At 49.4% G+C, this 19,021-nt stretch overlaps 6 protein-coding genes across 9 annotated transcripts; 2 read left to right on the forward strand and 4 right to left on the reverse strand.

The window, feature by feature from the left end:
• Positions 1-511: 511 nt before the first annotated feature.
• Positions 512-4,664, reverse strand: FOXG_08526 (lon protease like, mitochondrial). The gene is made up of 2 exons (XM_018387504.1): positions 1,164-4,664; positions 512-1,106 (listed from the first exon to the last, which is right to left on the reverse strand). The coding sequence occupies exons 1-2, from the start codon at positions 4,347-4,349 to the stop codon at positions 942-944; spliced, it is 3,351 nt and encodes a 1,116-aa protein (XP_018245361.1). The 5' UTR covers positions 4,350-4,664; the 3' UTR covers positions 512-941.
• Positions 4,665-5,383: 719 nt separating this feature from the next.
• FOXG_08527 (uncharacterized protein) lies at positions 5,384-6,473 on the forward strand. The gene has a single exon (XM_018387505.1). It carries the CDS (start codon positions 5,583-5,585, stop codon positions 6,090-6,092), a length of 510 nt encoding a protein of 169 aa, XP_018245362.1. The 5' UTR covers positions 5,384-5,582; the 3' UTR covers positions 6,093-6,473.
• On the reverse strand, positions 5,408-10,983 carry FOXG_08528 (uncharacterized protein). 2 transcript variants are annotated; one of them, XM_018387507.1, is made up of 6 exons: positions 9,775-10,983; positions 9,440-9,709; positions 8,927-9,388; positions 8,323-8,878; positions 8,147-8,268; positions 5,408-8,096 (listed from the first exon to the last, which is right to left on the reverse strand). In XM_018387507.1, exons 1-6 carry the CDS (start codon positions 10,273-10,275, stop codon positions 7,077-7,079), a joined length of 2,931 nt encoding a protein of 976 aa, XP_018245364.1. In that variant the 5' UTR covers positions 10,276-10,983; the 3' UTR covers positions 5,408-7,076. The 2 variants fall into 2 exon arrangements, with proteins under 2 accessions (XP_018245364.1, XP_018245363.1); XM_018387506.1 differs by having other exon boundaries at positions 8,147-8,878; positions 9,775-10,734.
• On the forward strand, positions 10,947-18,525 carry FOXG_08530 (uncharacterized protein). Of its 3 annotated transcripts, XM_018387509.1 has the most exons (6): positions 10,947-14,131; positions 14,193-16,478; positions 16,532-17,303; positions 17,358-17,386; positions 17,443-17,904; positions 17,953-18,525. In XM_018387509.1, exons 3-6 carry the CDS (start codon positions 17,092-17,094, stop codon positions 18,126-18,128), a joined length of 879 nt encoding a protein of 292 aa, XP_018245365.1. In that variant the 5' UTR covers positions 10,947-14,131; positions 14,193-16,478; positions 16,532-17,091; the 3' UTR covers positions 18,129-18,525. The 3 variants fall into 3 exon arrangements, with proteins under 3 accessions (XP_018245365.1, XP_018245366.1, XP_018245367.1); XM_018387510.1 differs by having other exon boundaries at positions 10,947-16,478; positions 17,953-18,351; XM_018387511.1 differs by lacking the exon at positions 17,953-18,525 and having other exon boundaries at positions 17,443-17,943.
• FOXG_08529 (uncharacterized protein) lies at positions 13,195-16,199 on the reverse strand. The gene has a single exon (XM_018387508.1). It carries the CDS (start codon positions 15,877-15,879, stop codon positions 13,375-13,377), a length of 2,505 nt encoding a protein of 834 aa, XP_018245368.1. The 5' UTR covers positions 15,880-16,199; the 3' UTR covers positions 13,195-13,374.
• Positions 16,996-18,934, reverse strand: FOXG_08531 (mediator-RNA polymerase II transcription subunit 21). Its single transcript, XM_018387512.1, has 3 exons — positions 18,835-18,934; positions 18,676-18,784; positions 16,996-18,623 (listed from the first exon to the last, which is right to left on the reverse strand). The coding sequence occupies exons 1-3, from the start codon at positions 18,874-18,876 to the stop codon at positions 18,364-18,366; spliced, it is 411 nt and encodes a 136-aa protein (XP_018245369.1). The 5' UTR covers positions 18,877-18,934; the 3' UTR covers positions 16,996-18,363.
• Positions 18,935-19,021: the final 87 nt, after the last annotated feature.

Consider the following 19,021-nt stretch of genomic DNA (forward strand, 5'->3'; position numbering starts at 1 on the left):
CCAGACGTCTTATAGGCTTCGGTTGGGTGTCAATCAAATTCTTATGCGATGGCTATACCGGCGTGTTTAGCTCGCTTAGTTGATTAACATGAAGCTTTACAGGACTCAACAATCTCGTGAGATAGTGTCAAAAGGTGCGATATGACAAGAAGGCGAGATACGACTTTAGATTACAATCCATTGTCGTTATCAAACTTCCCCTCGGCTAGGCTCGTCCCGTGCCTGGCTCCACAGACCCCGCGCCACGGTTAAGATGAGATCTCTCAGAGCCTTGGCCTAGCTAAGGTGCAAACCGGGATCAGCTTTCTGGGGAACCATCTGGCGATATCCGGACACCCTACTGCGTCAATGAGGTTGAAGATACCATGGACCTTGTCAATGCATTGGACCAGAGACAATTTCAGACCTATGACAAAAGGCCCTACCAGAACTCCTGGCATACTCTATGCTTCAAGGTTGTCACCACATCGCAGGCCTCGAACTCTACCAAAGCAGTGTTCTTCCACACCTACCATTACGCATTGCGGCTGGAATCATAAACACTTACCAAGTTTATGAACAGATTCTTATTATGCCTGTGATATAACGATCAGTATCACTAACCCAGGCAGCACCTTGCGATCACAACATCATACGCCCGGGCTGGGTAGTGAAGTAGAATGACGTCGCTTTCCTATACATACAATTATACACGAAGGCGTCAACTACACGCTGCCTTGTGACACCCCAAACAAACCACTAATGCATGCTTCTAATAGTACAATTTCCTCATTTTGGGAATAACAAGAGTAGGAGTCTTTATATCGTTCATCTAAATTTCTCGCCCATGCCCAAACGCCCTTCAAATCATGCCCTGCAACGTTCATGAACATCAACCTTCTTTCGGTTGGTGCTAGATGATGGTTGCAAGGCTAGAATGCATCAATGCCTCGTTCGGTATTTTAGTCCTCCTCTTCAGCTGACTCGGAGTCGTTCTTCTTCTGCTGAGCCTTCCACTCGCAGATCTTGCACGTGTTGGCCTTCTCCTTATCAATGTTGGGGAAGACAAGGTCAAAGACCTCAGGGTACCAGGCCACAGCATGACCTTCAAGACCCTCCTTGATGTTCTAGAAGTACTCGTTAGTAACCGAAAATTAAATACCGGATAAGATGGGGAAACATACCTCAGGTAGCTCTAGCCAGTCAGACATGTTGTCCTTGGGGAAGATGATGGTCTTGCAGCCAGCTCGTCGAGCAGCAACAGTCTTCTCACGAAGACCACCAATGCGTAGTACCTTTCCAGTGAGTGTGATCTCACCAGTCATGGCAACTGTAGGATCAACGGGGGCATCGAGAGCAAGAGAAAGGAGTGAAGTAGCCATTGTGATACCAGCTGAAGGACCATCCTTGGAGACGGCACCATCTGGAACGTGCAGATGCATCTTTGCCTTGTCGAAGAAGTGGTTGTCAGGGAATTGCTTAACCATGAAAGACTTGGCGAAAGAGTAGGCGATGGTAGTAGATTCCTTCATGACGTTCTTGAGGTTACCGGTGATCTCAAGGTGAGGCCGTGTAGATGGTCGGAGGGGAGCCTGGAGGATAGATTCGATGTACATGGCAGCACCGCCGAGTTGCGTCCAGGCGAGGCCCATGGAAACACCAGGAGGGTTGACCTCGTAGAGACGGTCAGAGGTGAAGACAGGAGGTCCAACGTAGTCAGTGAGATTGTCCTTGCCGATAACAACATGGACAGAGTCAGGGACGTTGAGTGGCTTGCGGGGTTTCTCCGTGGTCGCGCCAGTTTCGTTAGAGGTGGACTCCTTACCCTCGGTAACCTCCTCGGTTTTGCTCTTCTTCTCAGCCTCCTCAAGAGCAGACTTACCCTCCTCGGTGAGGGCCTCCTCTTCAGGCAAAACTTCCTCACCGAGCTCCTGAACGATCTTGAGGGCGGACTTTCGGTAGACCTTCTCGATCTGCTTCTTGAGGTTTCGCACACCAGACTCACGGCAGTATGACTTGATGAGCTCCTCAATTGCCTCCTCGCTCAAGTTGACATCAGCGTTCTGAAGTCCAGCAGTCTCCTTGGCAGCGGGTGCAAGATATCGTTGGGCAATGGCCATCTTCTCGTCGGCAACGTAACCAGAGAGTGTGATGAGCTCCATGCGGTCGAGCAGGGGTCGAGGAATAGTATCAGTCATGTTGGCAGTGCACACGAACAAGACCTTGGACAGATCTACAGGCACGTCCATGTAGTGATCCAAGAAAGAGCTATTCTGCTCAGGGTCGAGCAATTCCAGCAGAGCAGAAGAGGGATCGCCCTGGTAACCTCGGCCAATTTTGTCAATCTCATCGATGAGGATGAGAGGGTTCTCAGTTTGACACTTCTTCAGCGCCTGGATCATACGACCAGGAAGGGCACCAACATAGGTTCTTCGGTGACCCTTGATCTCAGCAACATCTGTGAGACCACCGACACTGAATCGGTAGTACTCACGGTTAAGAGCTCGGGCAATCGACTTTCCAATACTTGTCTTACCCACACCAGGAGGTCCGACGAAGCAGAGAATCTTGCCCTCGACAGTGCCTCGAAGCTTACCAACAGCGATGAACTCCAGAATGCGGTCCTTGACGTCCTTGAGACCGTGGTGGTCCTCGTCCAGAATCTTGACTGCATTAGGGATGCCAAAGTTCTCGGCACTCCTCCTGCCCCAGGGAATCTGGGTGAGCCAGTCCAGGTAGTTCCTTGTGACGTTAAACTCGGAAGCAGCTGTCTCAAGATGAGCAAGCTTGTTAAGCTCCTCATCGAAGACCTTGCGAACTGCCTCAGGCATGGCAAGGCTGTTGGCCTTCTCCTTGAACTTCTCAACCAGCTTGTCCTTTCCATCGGATTCAAGGCCAAGCTCACGGCGGATGCCCTTCATCTGCTCCATAAGCCAGTACTCGCGCTGTCTCTTACTAATCTTATTTTCGACGTCCTTGCTGATCTTGGACTGTAGTTGAGCATTCATGAGCTCCTTCTTCAGCACCACAAGAGCCTTCTGCATCCTCTCCTCGACGTTAAGGCAACCAAGCACCTCTTGCAGCTCCTTTTGCTCGCCTGAAGATACGGCAGCGGCAAAGTCAGCGAGCTTAGCGGGCTCTGATGTAACATTTCCGGTTGATTGACTCATAGAGAAAGTGGAGATCTGGTCTCGGAAGAGATTGTTCATTGTGGCGACTTCCTTGAAAACGTTGACAATTTCGTTGGTGACGGCGCGAATGACAGGGCTCTTGGGGTCGTATGGCTCATCGACAAGGTTCTCGACGTTGACCAGACTGACGGGGTATCTCTTGAGGAATGATGTTGGCTCGTACTTTTCGGCTGTCTGGTCAGGCTTCTTCTCCACAGCGCTCTCTTCGAAGCTGGCAACGACATCTCCCTTCTTCTCAGGAGTAGTCTCCTCCTCTGCGGGCTTCTGGGGAATCGGTTCAGGTGTGGGCTCGGCCTTAGCATCGGTCTTCTTGGTAGTATCTTGGCCACCAGGTGGTAGTAGGCTGGATAACTTGATACGGCGATGAGGGTAGAGGATGGCAGTCAAGGCACCTTCTTGGCCGTGAATAGGGAAAGCGCTTGTGATTTGGGCAAAGACACCAACATCGTAGACGTCCTCGGGGTTCCTGATCACATCCTCATCCTCGTTCTCGTCCTTGAACAAGAATGCACCAACGTATGGTTGACCACGCTTAATCGACTCAGTGATTGCATTCGCCACCTCGGGGTCCTTAATGGTAATAGCCTTGTAGAAGCCAGGGAAGAGTGGGCGTCGAGCAATCGGGATCGCTAGGACTTGAGGGTAGACTTCGGGAACAACAGGCTTCTGAAGAGCCTTCTCAGCAGAAGGCTTTCTACCGCGACGACCTCCATCACCACCGGAGTTGTCGCCTCCGGATCCCGAACCGGCACCTCCAGCAGCACTTCCCGCCTTCCCATCATTCGATTGACCAGCATTATCGTTCTTTCCAGAGCCAGGTGAATCGGGGCCTGGATTCCTCGACTCGGCCAGTAATGGGCTATCGGCTTCCCTGCGCTTGTTCTCGATATTCGCCTTAGCCTCCTCGTCGGATAAGGGCTCCGTCAATGGCTCTATCGCAGACTCGAAGAAGCCCTTGTCGTTGCTGTCCTTCTCTTTGGTGACTCGGGCAGATGTGGAAAAGGCAGCGGCGACTAACCGCGGTTGAATGGCGGGAAGCCGACGACCGCAGATGTGATGGTTGCGGCAGGCGGGAGCAGAAGCCCATCGTGCAGCGGTTGCTTCGGAAGATACTCGTGATGCGTGGACGAGAGAGCGCTCAAGAATGAGGCGCCCTGAGAGGCGTGAACGGGGAATCATGATTGGTGATGCGATGCGATTCGATTGTAGCGAACACGGAGCTAGAGCTAGGATCCGAGGGGTTGAGAGACGAGAAGTAGAAGCTCCCCGCGATGGGCAGCTGTAGACTAGGGTAGACTAGAGTCGACTAGTTGATACAATGAAGAATTAAAGAAGAAGAATGAAGTGTAAAAAGGAGACGAAATGGTCTATCATAAGCAGTTGACAAGGATAATGTAACTAGACTAGCAGCAGGCCGCAATTGTCCGCATCACCGCTTGGCTTGACCCTCGCTTTTGGTTTTGGTTGGTTTTGGTGGAGGCGACTTAATAATCGCGAACTCGAACTTTACTACATCATCCAAAATTTCGATTCCAAGACGTTCCGCGCTAGTTTAGTCAGCCACTGACCAATTAGACCCCGCTATCGGCTGTTGCGCCGGCCGTTATCAGATTGCGATACAACTACCGTTGCTCGCGTGCCTCAACCGAAGCCTTCTCAACTTCTATAGGCCTCTCTGATTCTTGTGATTTGGTCAAGATATCTAGCTAGTTGTTCTCATTTAATCAATTTGGTATCAGTTTGATCCTCATGACCTGTCATCTCTGTCACTATCAGATCATGCTGTCATAGATAGGCAACTGGTAAGAAAGTCAATAAACTAGGAGATATAGTAAAAACACTCATTACTCGGTTCAATTATGTTATACTCAGAGCTTTATGCTATTTATAATATCAAGGAAATACTATTGGGCATGTCGACAAAGCTTTGCTACTGTATATCTGCTTATACTTAGTAACCTACAGCTTCGACTAGGCATGTTGCGCTGTACCCCAGAAAATAAAGGCAAACCTTGCAATAGATCCAAGTATCATGACCTGCTTGCTTCTTATGTCTCCAGTATCCAATTGGACGTAATTAGCTTCCTAATTGGTATCAGAATAAACATCAAGTCATTTTTCAAACATACCTACTAACACAACTCCTACTGTAAGTCATGAGCGGACTTGCAAGTTGATGATCGACAGTTGCGATTACCCTATACTTCTCCGCAACCAAGCTTGTCAACGACTAACAAGCTTCCTTCTCCAACTGCATTTCTTTGTTCTTGACTCGAAGCCTGAAGGTCTTCGAGCCTTTATCTATTCCATATCATACAATCATCTTCAGTGGAAACCATATTCTCTGCTCTCAACCCTTGACAAGCTTCCCCTCTCCACACTTGAGACATATTCAGTGCATTGATCTCAGCCATGTCACAAGATCTAGACGTTTCAAGCTCCCTCAAGAACCTGTCAATCGACACAAAGGACGAGCCTTCAGTGTTGTCCAAGAAGCCAGCACCCAAGAAGAAGACCAAGAAGGTCGTCGCAGACTCATGGGAGGACTCCGACTCCGACTCTAATGCAGAGCCGGAAGTCGAGTCAGAGTCAAACAAGCCAACTCCCACCGCGACACCTGCACCGCCTCCCCCAACGCCCATGTCACCCGTCGGTGGCTTACCATGGGAGTCACCTTCAGGAAGTCCCGGCCCTCGCGCCGGAGCAGACCCGGATAAACGCCCTGAGAAGACGGATGCCGTGGCTCGTCGTATGATTGCTGCTGGACTAGGCCTTAAGGCACCGAAGCAGACGGAGGAGCAAAGGGCGTACCAGAGGAGTGTTCGTGAGCAGGAGAAGAAGAGAAGGGAGCAGGAGAAGGAGGAGGCAAAGAAACGACAGGCTGATGTTGAGAAGGCAAAGGCAGCCATTTGGGATGATTAACCGGATATCTGATTAACAAGCTTGGAAGACTGCATGGCAGACAACAAGAGCTTACAATTCACTTTTCTTCCTGGGCAACTCTCAGAGAACTCACTGAACCGAGTGACTTGGAGTCAAAGAGGAAAGATACAAGAAAGAATACCTACATAAGTTGTCAGGGTTGAGAAATACGTATGAACAAATCCCTGCTACCGATAACAAATGCTCTGTCTGGTCTGAGGTATATACTGCTTGGGTATCAGACTAAAACAGTTTACTTTACATGCGCAACGGTGCTTATTCTGGCTCATAGGATCATGTTTATACGATCATATGTACATTCAAAGACTTCACATAGTGGCTAACATGATGCAGCACAATTCGTGTATCGAGCAATCGCGGCCGAACCGCAGGTATCATTGCATTGTCATTTCTCAATCTCGGTTTGCCTAGGCAGTAGCAATGCTCTCAACTTTTCATGACCACATGCTGGAAATGCTTGTCTCTGTGCCTCCTCGATTCTGAAAGGCTTCCAGGCACAGCGTGTGATTCATGTGCCATCTAGTTCCACGGCATGAAAGCTCATGCCAACCACATGACTTCCAAAACAAACCCAACTTTGACTCCGTGTATAAGTCTGAAGACAGACTTTTGATATTGTTTTCGTTGACAGTGGTATCTTTCTCGCCAAACATCCATCATGTCCCAAAATTTCATCCCAACCGGCAACCAGGGGTATTCTTCGTTTTTTTGGTCTCAGCTTTTCGTTACATGACTGGGTATAAGGAGTGGACGTCAAGTCATCAAAAGAGAACCCCCGATTCCAAGGAAAAAGCAAAAAGTAACAGCAAGTAAAAAACAGGAAAGCACTCAAACGCAAATCAGGTAAAACAAACATGGCAAGACGTAAACCGACCGATGCACAAGTCGACGTTCCAGGGTATTTTTACGCCAGGGTATATCCAGCCGGGGTATTTGCATGTAGAGGTTCTAACACGGGGGAATCTAACGGAAAGGCCCAATAGGGGCGGGGTATCCTGAATTCATAGAATGAGAAGTGGAAGGGCGCCCGCTGTCGCCGGACGCGCGGGTGCTGTGGCGAGGTGTGACATCGCCAGGTTGAGGAATGGACAATTTGTTGTCCATGTGAGTGCCGAAGGTTCGAGGAGCCCAAGGATTGTCGTCGTCAGGGAGGTTGACGCCGCTATCGTTCCAGGGGTTTCGGTCGGCGTTGAAGCTGCGGGTCGATTCGATCGAAATGAGCGAAGACTTAGAGACGTTGCTTGAACCCTTGAAAAAGTTACCGTTGCCAGAATGAGAGCTGTTCTTTCTGCGGTCCAAGAAAGATGAAATTGACGTCATACTGCCAGGCTTTCGGAGACGGTCGAGAATACTGCTTCGCTCGCGAGCGACTTCATCGCCAAAGCCAGTCTTGATAGGAGAATCAGTGGCGACAGGTGCAGGAGCGTGCTGTAGAAGCTTAGAGTCGAAATACTGCAGAGAATCTTCAAACGAGTCAGATTTAGGGCGAGGGAGAGCGCCCTTAACAACATTGATCTCAGCTCCGGAAGTTGCGAATTGAGACTGAATGAAGTCCATAGCATCACGGAGACCACCGGCGTTGTTGCGGGTGAACCCCCAAAGAAGAGTGACCGTAGGCTCGCCGTTCTCAGTGAGCTCGTCGGGGTTCTGCCTGACGCTGAGTTCAACCTCATGCTGGCTCTTCAGCTTGGGCACGAGGTCATGAGCAAATTCAGGAGACTCGAGGAACTTGACCAGCTCAGGAGTTCTGGCGAGGACAAGCTCATGCTTATCTGGGACCATGCCGAGAAACTCATCGACACAGTGAGGAACCTGCCACTGTGGACCGTTAACCGTAACCTCATCACTGGCTTGCTCAGTGCTGGGGAAGTTGATCTTGCAGTTGTACTTCTGCTCCAGGTCATCGATCTCAGGAAGTCTAGCAATAAGCTGACGATGATAGAGGCGGTCAACGCTGACAATCTGAGATGTGTACTCAGAATCCTATAGATTCTATTAGCATTGAGCGAGCGGTGGCATTAGGTGACACTTACGGCACGATCGACCATCTCCAAGATCTCGTTCTTGACAGCGTCCAAATTCTGGGCGTTTCGAGCTGGCGTGCGGCAGATGACATTGTCAACTTTGATATCGTCGTCTTCTCGACCCATTCCGCCTGTATCAAGGTTAGCAAGCTTATACCTGATAGTGTAGCAACGGTGACCCCGACCTCTATCCATAGCATTGGAGAACTTGACGAAGACCGAGTGCTTCTTCATGATGCGCTGGATGTGCTGACCACCAATACCGATGATGCGTTTGTGGTACTGATCCGGCACATGGAACGAAATAGATGCAGGCATTTCTTGCTCCACAAGAGTGAGGCCCTGCTTCATGGACTCATAAGTTGCTGCCATGACATCGATGTTGAAGTTGTACTCGTTGAAACCATCGAAAATGATCTGCACATTGCTCTGTCCCATTATCTTGTTGATTTTGCCGTTCTTTTTGCCACTGACGAATTCCTTGTGCTCATTGGCAAGCTCAATCTTGACCCGGATCTGGTACTGAGATTGAGAAATGAACTTCATCTCTGATATGACTTGAAGAGCTGTCTTGACAGCGTCATCAGAGCCAGTGATGGTGAAACTCAGTTTATCGAAGGAAAGATCGGCATCGGAGTTGGCGCAGATATCAACGAGCAAACTCTTGATGTCGTTGGGGTGAGGGAAATGCCTGGCATCAGCGGGCTGAATGAACCATCCCGCACTGTAGAATTGACCAGCCTGTGCCAAAGTTAGCAGGGTGTCTATTCGATTTCAGACATTACTTACCAAGGACATGATCTCTCGCACAGTTCGCTCAACGTGAAGACCTTCGCTTCCTTGAACTCGGACCATGTTACGCTGAGTAGCCAGGGGAGGGAACATGATGAAGGTGCCATTGGCCTCCAGAATCTTCCGGACCTTATCTAGACGACCCAGCAGAATACTGTCGATCTTGGCAGCAGGAATTGTTACGTCTTTAACGTACAATCTGATGCGCTGGACAGTTTCGTGAAGTTTCTGCTTTGCTAATTCAATAGCTTGGGGTGTTTCACCAGTGATAAAAATATCGTTGGGGTCACGGCGAGTCGCTTTAGGAGGGCAGTAGCGGTACATTGCCGAGAACGGAGGTGGGAAGTAGATGGCAGTTCCAGTGGAAGACTCAATGAGCTTGATGTTTTTGCGATGTCGGCCACAGACAAGCTGGTGGAGGGAAGCCTCGAGTTTGGTACCATCGACAATTCGGCCAAGCTGCGTAAGTGTTAGAACAGCAGATAAGTATAACTAAGCAGGAAACAGTACCAGAGTATCAATGTGGATCAGAACACGAGCCTTTGCGTGCTCGGATGATAGTATATCACCGTATATAGCAACTCTCCAGCGCTGATCCATGCGTAATTCAGCATCACCAGTCATACCGTCGACAACAGGGGTCAATTTAGGGCCAAGAAGAAAGATATCTACGCCACAGAAGGTGGAGATGTAATCGAGGGTATCAGTAACAGGCTTCTTGAGCACTCCGGCATTGAGATCGCAGACGAGTTGACCATCAATATCAATGGTGGTGCAACGCTGTAAAAATGTTAGAGCTTTGAATTGTACCGGGAGAGCCCAGGTGCATATGTGTAGGAACATACAAGAGAAATTGGGGTATCATTCAAAATAGTCTCTCGGCTCTTGTGGACCAGCTCTGGAGAGCCCGAGAGACAAACAGTAGCAACCTGTTGGCCTTTTCCGCCCTTGAGCATTGTCGACAGGACGTACGCCTCAACAGGAAGCGGCCCGTTGGTAATTTCCTGGCACATCCTGTGGAGGTTGTTCAGGTTCTGAACATGGACAGGCAGCTCGTGAATCTGGACGTCGTCCGGCGCGTCCTCGGGGTGTGTCCATCGTAGGACAGCGTCAGTGGTCGCGTGAAGAATGTCCTCAGTATCGGGGCCCGCAAGATCGGAAGCGAATGGGATGTTGAACGAGTAGAGAATGGTGGCATCGGCGGCTTGAGGGGAAGCCATGGGCTGACCGGGTTGAGCGGCGTTCTTGGGATGGTTGAGGGCATTCATGGGCATATTAGGACGGCCCATTACGAAATTGGGAGCCATTCTTTCCGACCAGTGACGCATATTTGCCAACTTATTCATGATGAGGATCGAGAAAGTTGCGTCGTTGGTATCGTCGTCGTCGTCCGAATCGTGGGCGGGCGGCGACGGTCGGCCAAGGTGGAGGAGGCTGAACGGAAGAGGACGCCGGGGGTGGAGAAGAGCCAAAGAGAAGAGAATACAAAGATGATGCGAGATTGATCAAGAGAAAGCGAAAACTGTATGGGTATCGAAGAAGCTGAGGTCAAGAAAGGGCCGTGAGGATGGGGGGAAGGGGGTAAGGGTAGGGGAAGGGGAAAGAAAGAGAGATGGTGGTATTTGTGAGCTCTTTCCACGTCTGACGAGGGAGGGAGAGAGAGGTTAGGTTAGGTAGGTTGAGTGGAGGTTGACTGAGGTGAAGTGAGGTGAGGGAAGTGGAAGGGGAGAGGATAACTAAGGTATAGCGGAGCCAGGCGTAAAAAGCGAGGAACGTCAGGCCAAGTCAAGTCAGCAGAGACGTACCTACCTTCTGTGCCGTACCATACCGTCCGTACCTACTCGAGTACAAGACAAGACAAAGTGGGTGACGAGCCAGGCGGCAGGTACAGCTGCTTAGTGCCCTGGTCCGCCTACCGTAACTTGCCAGGGAAGTAACTTGGGGGGGGGGGTTTAAAAGAGGGCCCTAGCACGCTGGGACTAAACCTGAAGGCCTGTCTCTGTCTGTCTGAGATGGAATCTGAACTCAATTTTCACGATACAAGAGAAGAAATGACAACGCGAAACATCAGAATTGAAATGAAACCAGGATTCAAATAAGAGAAGCCCTAATACAACTGCATATCAAACATCCCACGCATGGTACAAGGTTTTGCGTCGAAAACCCCTCGGAATGGGTGGTCACTCTAATCATGGTCGAGGGTTTTGATAAGAACAGCCACAGTGAACACTGAACCACTAAACCATCGATGATCCCTGACTGCCCTGGAACCAAGAGAAGTTTCAATTGCGCAGATCGTCAAAGTTGCGAACCCCAACGACCGTTCTCACCTGAGAAGTATAACTCGAAGCATCATACGGCTCATTCTTCACAATGACGATTTGCTGAACCAACATCAAAACTCAGCCATTGCCAACCCTCAGCTCCTCGGTTCGATCGCCTTCGAATAACAGCGTCTTAGGGCATGGATGTTTTCTGGGTAGTGGAGACCATCAGCCCAGGCTAGGAGCCTCCTCCTGCAGACCACAGTATCATCGTGGTCACTCCAACAGGTATAGGCAGTCTCCTCCCGCGGAACGCTACGCTGAACCGGTTGCGTTCCAAACACTTTAGTGGGATGTTCAAGGGCTTCGGCAAAGCATAGCAAAGCCTCCGGGTCGTCCATGGAGCGAAACTCAGTCAAGACCTGAAGTATGGATACTCGACACATCACCAAATCCACAAGCTGTCTCAAGTACCGCTGTCTCGAACACTAACACGAAGAGAGCTTGGATAGAGGGCAACAGCTGCATGAGGATGGGTCACCTCCGCCAATGACCAACCACTCAAGTCTGTTTACTGTCAAGGGCAGCTAAAGCCCATGTTTTTGCATCATAGTATCCAGATCCAAGACGATCATTTGGTCAGGCAGTCCACCGCATAAGCACAACAGATTGTAACCAGAGAAAACACCAACACACACCACACATCGCATCCATCATCAGCTGTGTTTGGCTTCGTTGCTAATGTTAGGCCAAGCTTCGATCACACGGCGTCCCCACACAAGACAAGGTCCTCGTCTGGTGTCTGTGTGACTTGTCCCAGGACGAACAAGGGAGCTGATTCGAGGACTGACCCATGCAAGCCGGCCTCTCACCAAGAGTCCGGCACCGGCTCCGCCACTAGCAACTCGTCATTGAATATATCAGACTTTCAGGGACCTTATTTGGCCGGCATTGCAGAATGCAGAATGGCAATGTGCACACAGACTAAAAGACACAAGGATCTACAGTCTCGACTTCTGTACTGCAACATCGCGAACTCCTGCATTTATCAAGGGAGCTGGCATTCTTGGGGTCCGTTTGTATGTGGCGCAACAATTCTGGATCGCTGGGCAGACGCGCATATGCGTGTCCTAGCACCCTTTGTTGATTGCTTCACTGACTTGCCTCCTCGAATTCCAGAGGCTTATGTCGAATGCATGGCCATCACGAGCCACGCCACTCTTTTCACCCGTCAACCTTGAAGCTTATAGCCATGATATCAGTAACCTACATATTCTGTGACTAACTAACCACATCCGCCAATGGTTCAGCAGTTGGGCTAGCTGAATGTCCTCTTTGAGTAGCAGTTGATAAGCGAAGCCCAATATGTTTTTTTTGTGAACTGACTCGACAGGACATGTGAGAGCTGATAGTCAGACTCACCAGCCATGTCTCAAACGTTCATATTCGTACCTTAGGCTCGTGACATTTGCACTGACCTTTCAGGGTCCTTGCATATTCCGACTGGTCAGGAATTGGGACTCGACCTCTCAGATGTCCGCGAACTCTGCAGAGTCTTGAGAGACTGCCACGACAGCATGATTAATACCACTTGGAGCAGCATCTTCATGGTGTTTGATGAACCCCTGGGACGAGCCTATGGTCACATCTATACGACCCCTGCCTATCACCTCATTCCTTCGAACCATACCATATAGTCCTGTTTATTGATCAAGCGGTCTATCATATGACCAGCCGTATTTTGTTACAATCGGCGCTTATATCGGATATAGATTTTTATTTCACACGTTTGGTAGCACTTTCTCGCTTCTCGTTCTCTTCAAACCAGCTCTTATGGTGGGGTTCACTATGTTGAGCTATGTTCTGTTGTGCTCAGGCGGATTCTTGCAGGCCATGATGAACTTTCATTGTCAACATAGAAACGCAAACCAATGTTTGGCCAATTGGGGTTTATTATTGCGGAGAACAGACGAGTGCTCGATCCGCTTCTCTGAACCACGGCCTCTTGATATTATAATTCCTATGCATTGAGTCCAAAGATAGTAGTTAAAGAGATAAACGTTGTTATTCAACTTCTTGGGTGGAAGAATGGCCTTCTTACGTCATTAAATTATATTGGTAATACCGTCTGATATCAACTGGATCCGCTTCTATTTTAATACCGCTTTGGTTTGACCTAGCTTAACGATAAACCTCCCTCCTCGCATCATCTGCGTAAACAATCTCCTGTGTAGCTCCTCGCGGTCTCTCAATGAAAGCAATCTCCTCCCCACCTCTCATCGGTTGATTGTAGTACCGCTCCACCGGCCGCGTGTTGTACTCCTGTCTCACAACGCCTGGCTCTGCAGCAATGGTACCGTATTCCCGCGCGTAAGGCTGTACAGCCTCACGGCGGCTCTCCGGGTGGACGCTTGTGGCATATTGACGTACGGGTGGCTCGGGTCGCACGCTCTGCACTCGGCCGTAGTCCCGGGCGACCTCATACCGAACAGCCTCTGCTGGTCGCACGCTGGTCGGCCTTGTAATATAATCTCTCGTCCCGTCTTCCATACGTCTTCGTTCTGGAGGTGCCATCACCTCAACGAATTCCCCTGAGGGACCTATTGGCCGTGTTGAATGCTCACGTGGCCTATGGTCCCTGTAATCCTGCGATACGTACTCCGGTTGTGTAACAACCCGCCTAGGCATATACGATGGTGAACGTCTCCTGTAGACTGCCCCTCCTTCTTCGTACGCCTCCATCGCCTGTGGCCTCCGAACCGGAGCTCGTTCATAAAAGACCTCGGGTTCGCCGGATCGAGCGGGAGGAGCTGCGGAGTGCCGGATGATCGTCGAACGTGGTGGCTCAATATACTCACGTCCATAAGCATCTACGATAATTCGAGTTGGCGGCGGCCTTTGAGGTGCCAGAAACACATCGCCTTCTGTTCTTAAGCCTGTAGGTGACGCTTCATGCGCTCCCGCATAGGGCCACGATGGGCGCGGATAACCGTCGTTAGGTCGAACTTGGGAGCTTGCTGTTCCCCCCATCGACAGCCTCTGGTGAGGAGGGGGAACATGTGGGGGCTGTTCAATAGGATACGGTCCACCGGAAACGTATCGATCATCGGCGTATTCTCTCCTATAGACAGCAGTTCCAGGAACAGTGGTGCTCGCTGCACGTTGTGATGAAAAGCCTACTGTGTCATAGCCTATCGGCACTCGATCATCTCGCTCTTGACGGTTATGCACAGGCACAGGTTCTGGAGGATAGAGGCCAGGGTGAGGCTCGAAACGAACTCCTTCGTAGACAGGTTCATCTGGTTGTTGCTGAGCGTACCTTTGACGTTTATTGGGACGAATATAAGAAGGGGCATTCATAGGGGAAGGAGATCTAGGTTCAGCCTTGATATAAGGCGTTGGTTCAGTCTCGGGCGCTTGCCTGTCAGCCTTTCTCTTCTTCTTCTTTGCTTTCCGCCTATCCGATGCACCGCCTTGAGGCGAGCTTTCAGGACTAGTGACAGCGACTGGCTCGTTCCTGAGAGCAGCAACTTGAGCGGGAGTACCAGTGGACGAAGTCGACGTCGCTTCGGCAGCCTGAGGTCGTGGCCTAGTATTCATTAATGCCGAAGTCTGCGCATTCTGAGGCGATCTCTCATGTGCTCTGATCAGAGGAGAAGGGGGACGGCTGTCAATATAGTGTTCACGGGGAGGCTGTCGAGAGGCTGGTCCGTAATCAACTCTACGCCTATCGCTCTCCCCATTACTGGGACTTTGTCTGGCGCTTCTATCCTGTCTAGGTGCTGTCTTGTCTGCATTATAAGTAGCAAGGCCAGGGACCTGAACAGGTCGTGAAGTGCTGTTAACGCTCAACGAACCGACAAAAGGGTCTGGATTTGCGTAGGCTTCTTGAGGTCTAGTGTGGCTCGGTGCGTACGGTTCCGGAGGGACTTGCTCAAAACCAATCAGACGTTGTCGCGAAATAGGAGCGTTTTGGCTATTTATCTTTGGTTGCGACTCCGCGACGGGTACTTGTGCCTCTTCGGACTCGTTACGGACTCGGGAAGTCAAAACGGACGATGGAGTGTTGTGCTGCGACGAGTAGAAAGTGTTGTCATCGAAGGAATCACTTGCATTGTCAATGTTAGTAGCATCAGCAACAGTAGTGTCGGGATCAGCATTGCTTTCCACAAGCGTCAAGGCTTTCGTCAAGACCTCGTTAAGATCGAATTCGACGATAGGCTCCCCTTGCGCCACGCTCTTAGCAGTTACTCGTCTCTGATCAACTTCGTCTCTCAAAGCACGTTCCAGCCTCTGTCTCTGCAACTTCAACTCTGCTTTGACCAAATCCTCAGATTTCTCTAGGAAGATGGGGTTGATCTCAGTAGATCCTGTCCCGTATGGCTTGCTGTTGTTGGTAGCAGACACATCTGCTTGCTTTTCGTTCGCGATGGTTTGCCGTTGAGCGTCTGCCTGATGACACGGCGTTCCATCTTGCGTGGAAATATCTATCGGACGGATGGAAGTTTGTGCGGAAGGGATAAAGTTAGAGGGGACCTTGATAGCCGGATGTTTACCAGAGAGAACAGTTGTTGAGAAGCGTACAATCTTCTCATACTGCTCGATCTGATGACGCTCCTTCTCAGTAAGACCAGCAAGCTCATTCCTACTAGCAAGAGGTCCCTGAACAGCAATCTCTTGTGCCATGATGGCGGCGAGTGAAATGTACACGTCGCGTCACCAGGTGACACCAGATTAAAATAAAAAAGGGAGCAAGCAAGCAATAGGACCAAGTCCAAGTTAGCTCAACGAAAGTGTTGGGTAATAAGCCCGACCGACAACGCCACTCTTGACGCGATATGACGCGGACCAAAGAGATACTACTGATCAAAATGTAAATGCGCTGTTTTGGCTGTTGTTCAAGAAATGGAAGCTTTGATGTTGGAGGTCTGTGCAAGTAATGGAGTGGTTTTTAGAGCCACTGGCGCCTCGACTCGGGTGGACGCGAAAGGCAAACAATTTAGGCGGTGTAAGCGGCAGAATTCTTCCACTACAGGGTCTTGAGATCCATACCTTAACTGGTGAACTGCTGATCAGATGAAAATAATAGCATGAAACCAAATTAATTATCAACAATTGAAATTTCTTTTGTATTCGCTCTGCAACTAAATAATCATCTGGAATTGTTTCATTAAGCCTATTACAACTTTGACTTAGACGGCATTGGGTTGAATGTCATGTGTTAGTGTCATAGCTCTTACACGGACTGTCCATTGAGCCTCAATATCAAGAACACGACACTTGTGGTAATACAAATTCGATCCTTGAAGATAACAAAGACTAATATCCATGCTTTTAGAAAGTTCGACTAGTCTAAAGGCCCTGGATTTGTCGTCTTGTCCTATCATTTAGTGTCCGAACCATGAGGCTCATGATGAACTCCCTGTAAGCATGGATCATGTAAACGACTATAGTATTACGCGTGGCTCGACAGCCTCCTTTAAGCCCATGAAGCTTTATGCCATGATGATCTAGGAGTCGAAGTCCTATGACCTATTCACACGTGTTTTTAAATGGAGATTCAATCAAACAAAGGGGTTGTCTTCCATGACATTCCTCGAATGTTTGCTCAACAACAACTCATATGTTACCAAAAGCAACTTGTGACAGAATGACAGTCCCGCGATCGGAGACCGGAAGACGATCCGCGCCGAACTTTGCTCATTATTCAGCCACACCGCAAGAGTCATTGGGTGAAACGTAGCGCACCAACGGACGGATACCGACGATGACCTACGGATACTGCAGAGTTGATCCAAAGAAGCGATTGATTACTTACTAGCCTTGCGTTTTTAGCCCAGATCGCCATTCCCTATAAAATTCTATTTAAACTGTCTCTCTCCTCCTCATAGCCATTCAATGTACCAATTACGACCACGTGTCACCGCAATATCATCATTGAAGCGATTCTCAAAACCTTTAGTTGCCTCCTCTTTATTGCTCAACTCAAATCTTACACCTCGCTATCCTCACCTTGCCAACCACAACCCCAGCCTCAATATTCAGACTCATACCAAATTCAATATGGGCAGTACTCAGGACATGAACCCGGGAAAGCCGGTCCTATTCTTGTTAGTCTTTTCGAAAATTCACCTCTTATAGGCTTTGAGCTAACTGTGCGACAGCGATATTGACAACTGCCTCTATCCGCGGAGTAAGCTAAGACTGAAATTAGCGTTTATGATTACTTAAAACTAACAGTGAATGAAGGCGCAAAAGTCCATGACATAATGGCCAAACTCATCGATGAGTACTTCTCTAAACACCTGGAGATTCCTTGGGATGAGGCAGTGAAACTGCACAAAGAGTATTACACCAACTACGGCCTCGCCATTGAGGGGTTGGTGCGCCATCACCAAATCGATCCTCTGGATTATAACGCCAAAGTGGACGATGCTTTACCCCTCGAAGGAATCATCAAGCCCAACCCTGAGCTACGCGAACTCCTAGAGGATATCGACAAGTCCAAGGTTACTGTGTGGCTTTTCACCAACGCCTATGTGAACCACGGGAAGAGAGTTGTTCGCCTCTTGGGCATCGAGGACATCTTCGATGGTCTCACATACTGCAACTATGCGGAACAACCATTACTCTGCAAGCCAGATCCCCGCATGTACGAGAAGGCCATGCGCGAGGCAGGCGTCGAGCGTGTGGAGGACTGTTACTTTGTTGGTAAGTTCCCTCACGCTATTACCCATAAATCCATCTAACCCCTTCTAGATGATTCTGCCTTGAACTGCACAGAAGCCAAGAAATTTGGTTGGACAGCAGCTCATCTCGTTGAGGAGGGAGTACCAGCTCCCAAAACCCCTGCTTCGCAATACCAAATCCAGCATCTGCGAGAGCTACGGAATGTCTACCCGCAGTTCTTCAAATCTACTTCAAACAAGGCATAGATTATGACATTTGAGGTTGGTTACGAAATAGAGGGGATTATGGGGCATATGATAGAATTTTTAGACGGTGGCGTTCAAGGCGCTCACTAGGCTGAGATACCTTTGTATTATGGTTTTTCAACAAAAATAATAAAATGCTCGTTTGCATGGGCTGTCAGCCTTCCATTTGGTTATTCGTACCCTGAACTCCTCGCTACGCATCAATAAACGTGTCAAAAACAGACCGAACCCGTAATTATGGTCGTCGTATGCTGCGAATAACACTGTCAAGCTCAGACAAAATCTGATCTTTCTCCTTGATTGCTTCTTGGCGTTGGGCTTCAGCAATCTTCAAATCCTCCTCCAGCTCTTTGATGTATCTCTCCTGATCCATCTCACTGTTGTCTAAGCCGGGGAGAGATGAGATGAGGACCTCGATTTGCTGCTCTTTGACAATAAGATCCTGTGACAACTCTACCATACCCGCTCGAAACTCATCTGGAGGAAGTGAATCAACTGAGGAAAGTTAGCATGTTTCCCTTCAAATGCGTTATGAGTTTGGACATGCCTTCTTTTGGAGCATCTTTCACTTCGCGAACCTTGTCATTAGGGCCAAGTGTTTCAAGGTCATGTCGCTTGTTGACATAGTGAAGGCATGCAACGAACTGTGTGGCCAGCTGTAGAATTTATTAGCGGAAGATATTTATGAGATAGACTCTGGTCGCACCTGATCTACAGCATCTTGCAATTGTGTTAATCGATCACCCATGATGCTGGCTGGAAGCTCTCAAACAAAGCAGTTCTAATGATTTACAGCTTCAAGGCTCATTCACACCTCAATCTCACACTGGCTTAGTTGTCACGTGGAGATATGCCGGAGGTCGGGCAATCAACAATCCGCCCCGGAAATTCTG

The sequence above is a fragment of the Fusarium oxysporum genome, chromosome 2 (genome assembly GCF_000149955.1).
Source record: "Fusarium oxysporum f. sp. lycopersici 4287 chromosome 2, whole genome shotgun sequence".
Taxonomy (NCBI): domain Eukaryota; kingdom Fungi; phylum Ascomycota; class Sordariomycetes; order Hypocreales; family Nectriaceae; genus Fusarium; species Fusarium oxysporum.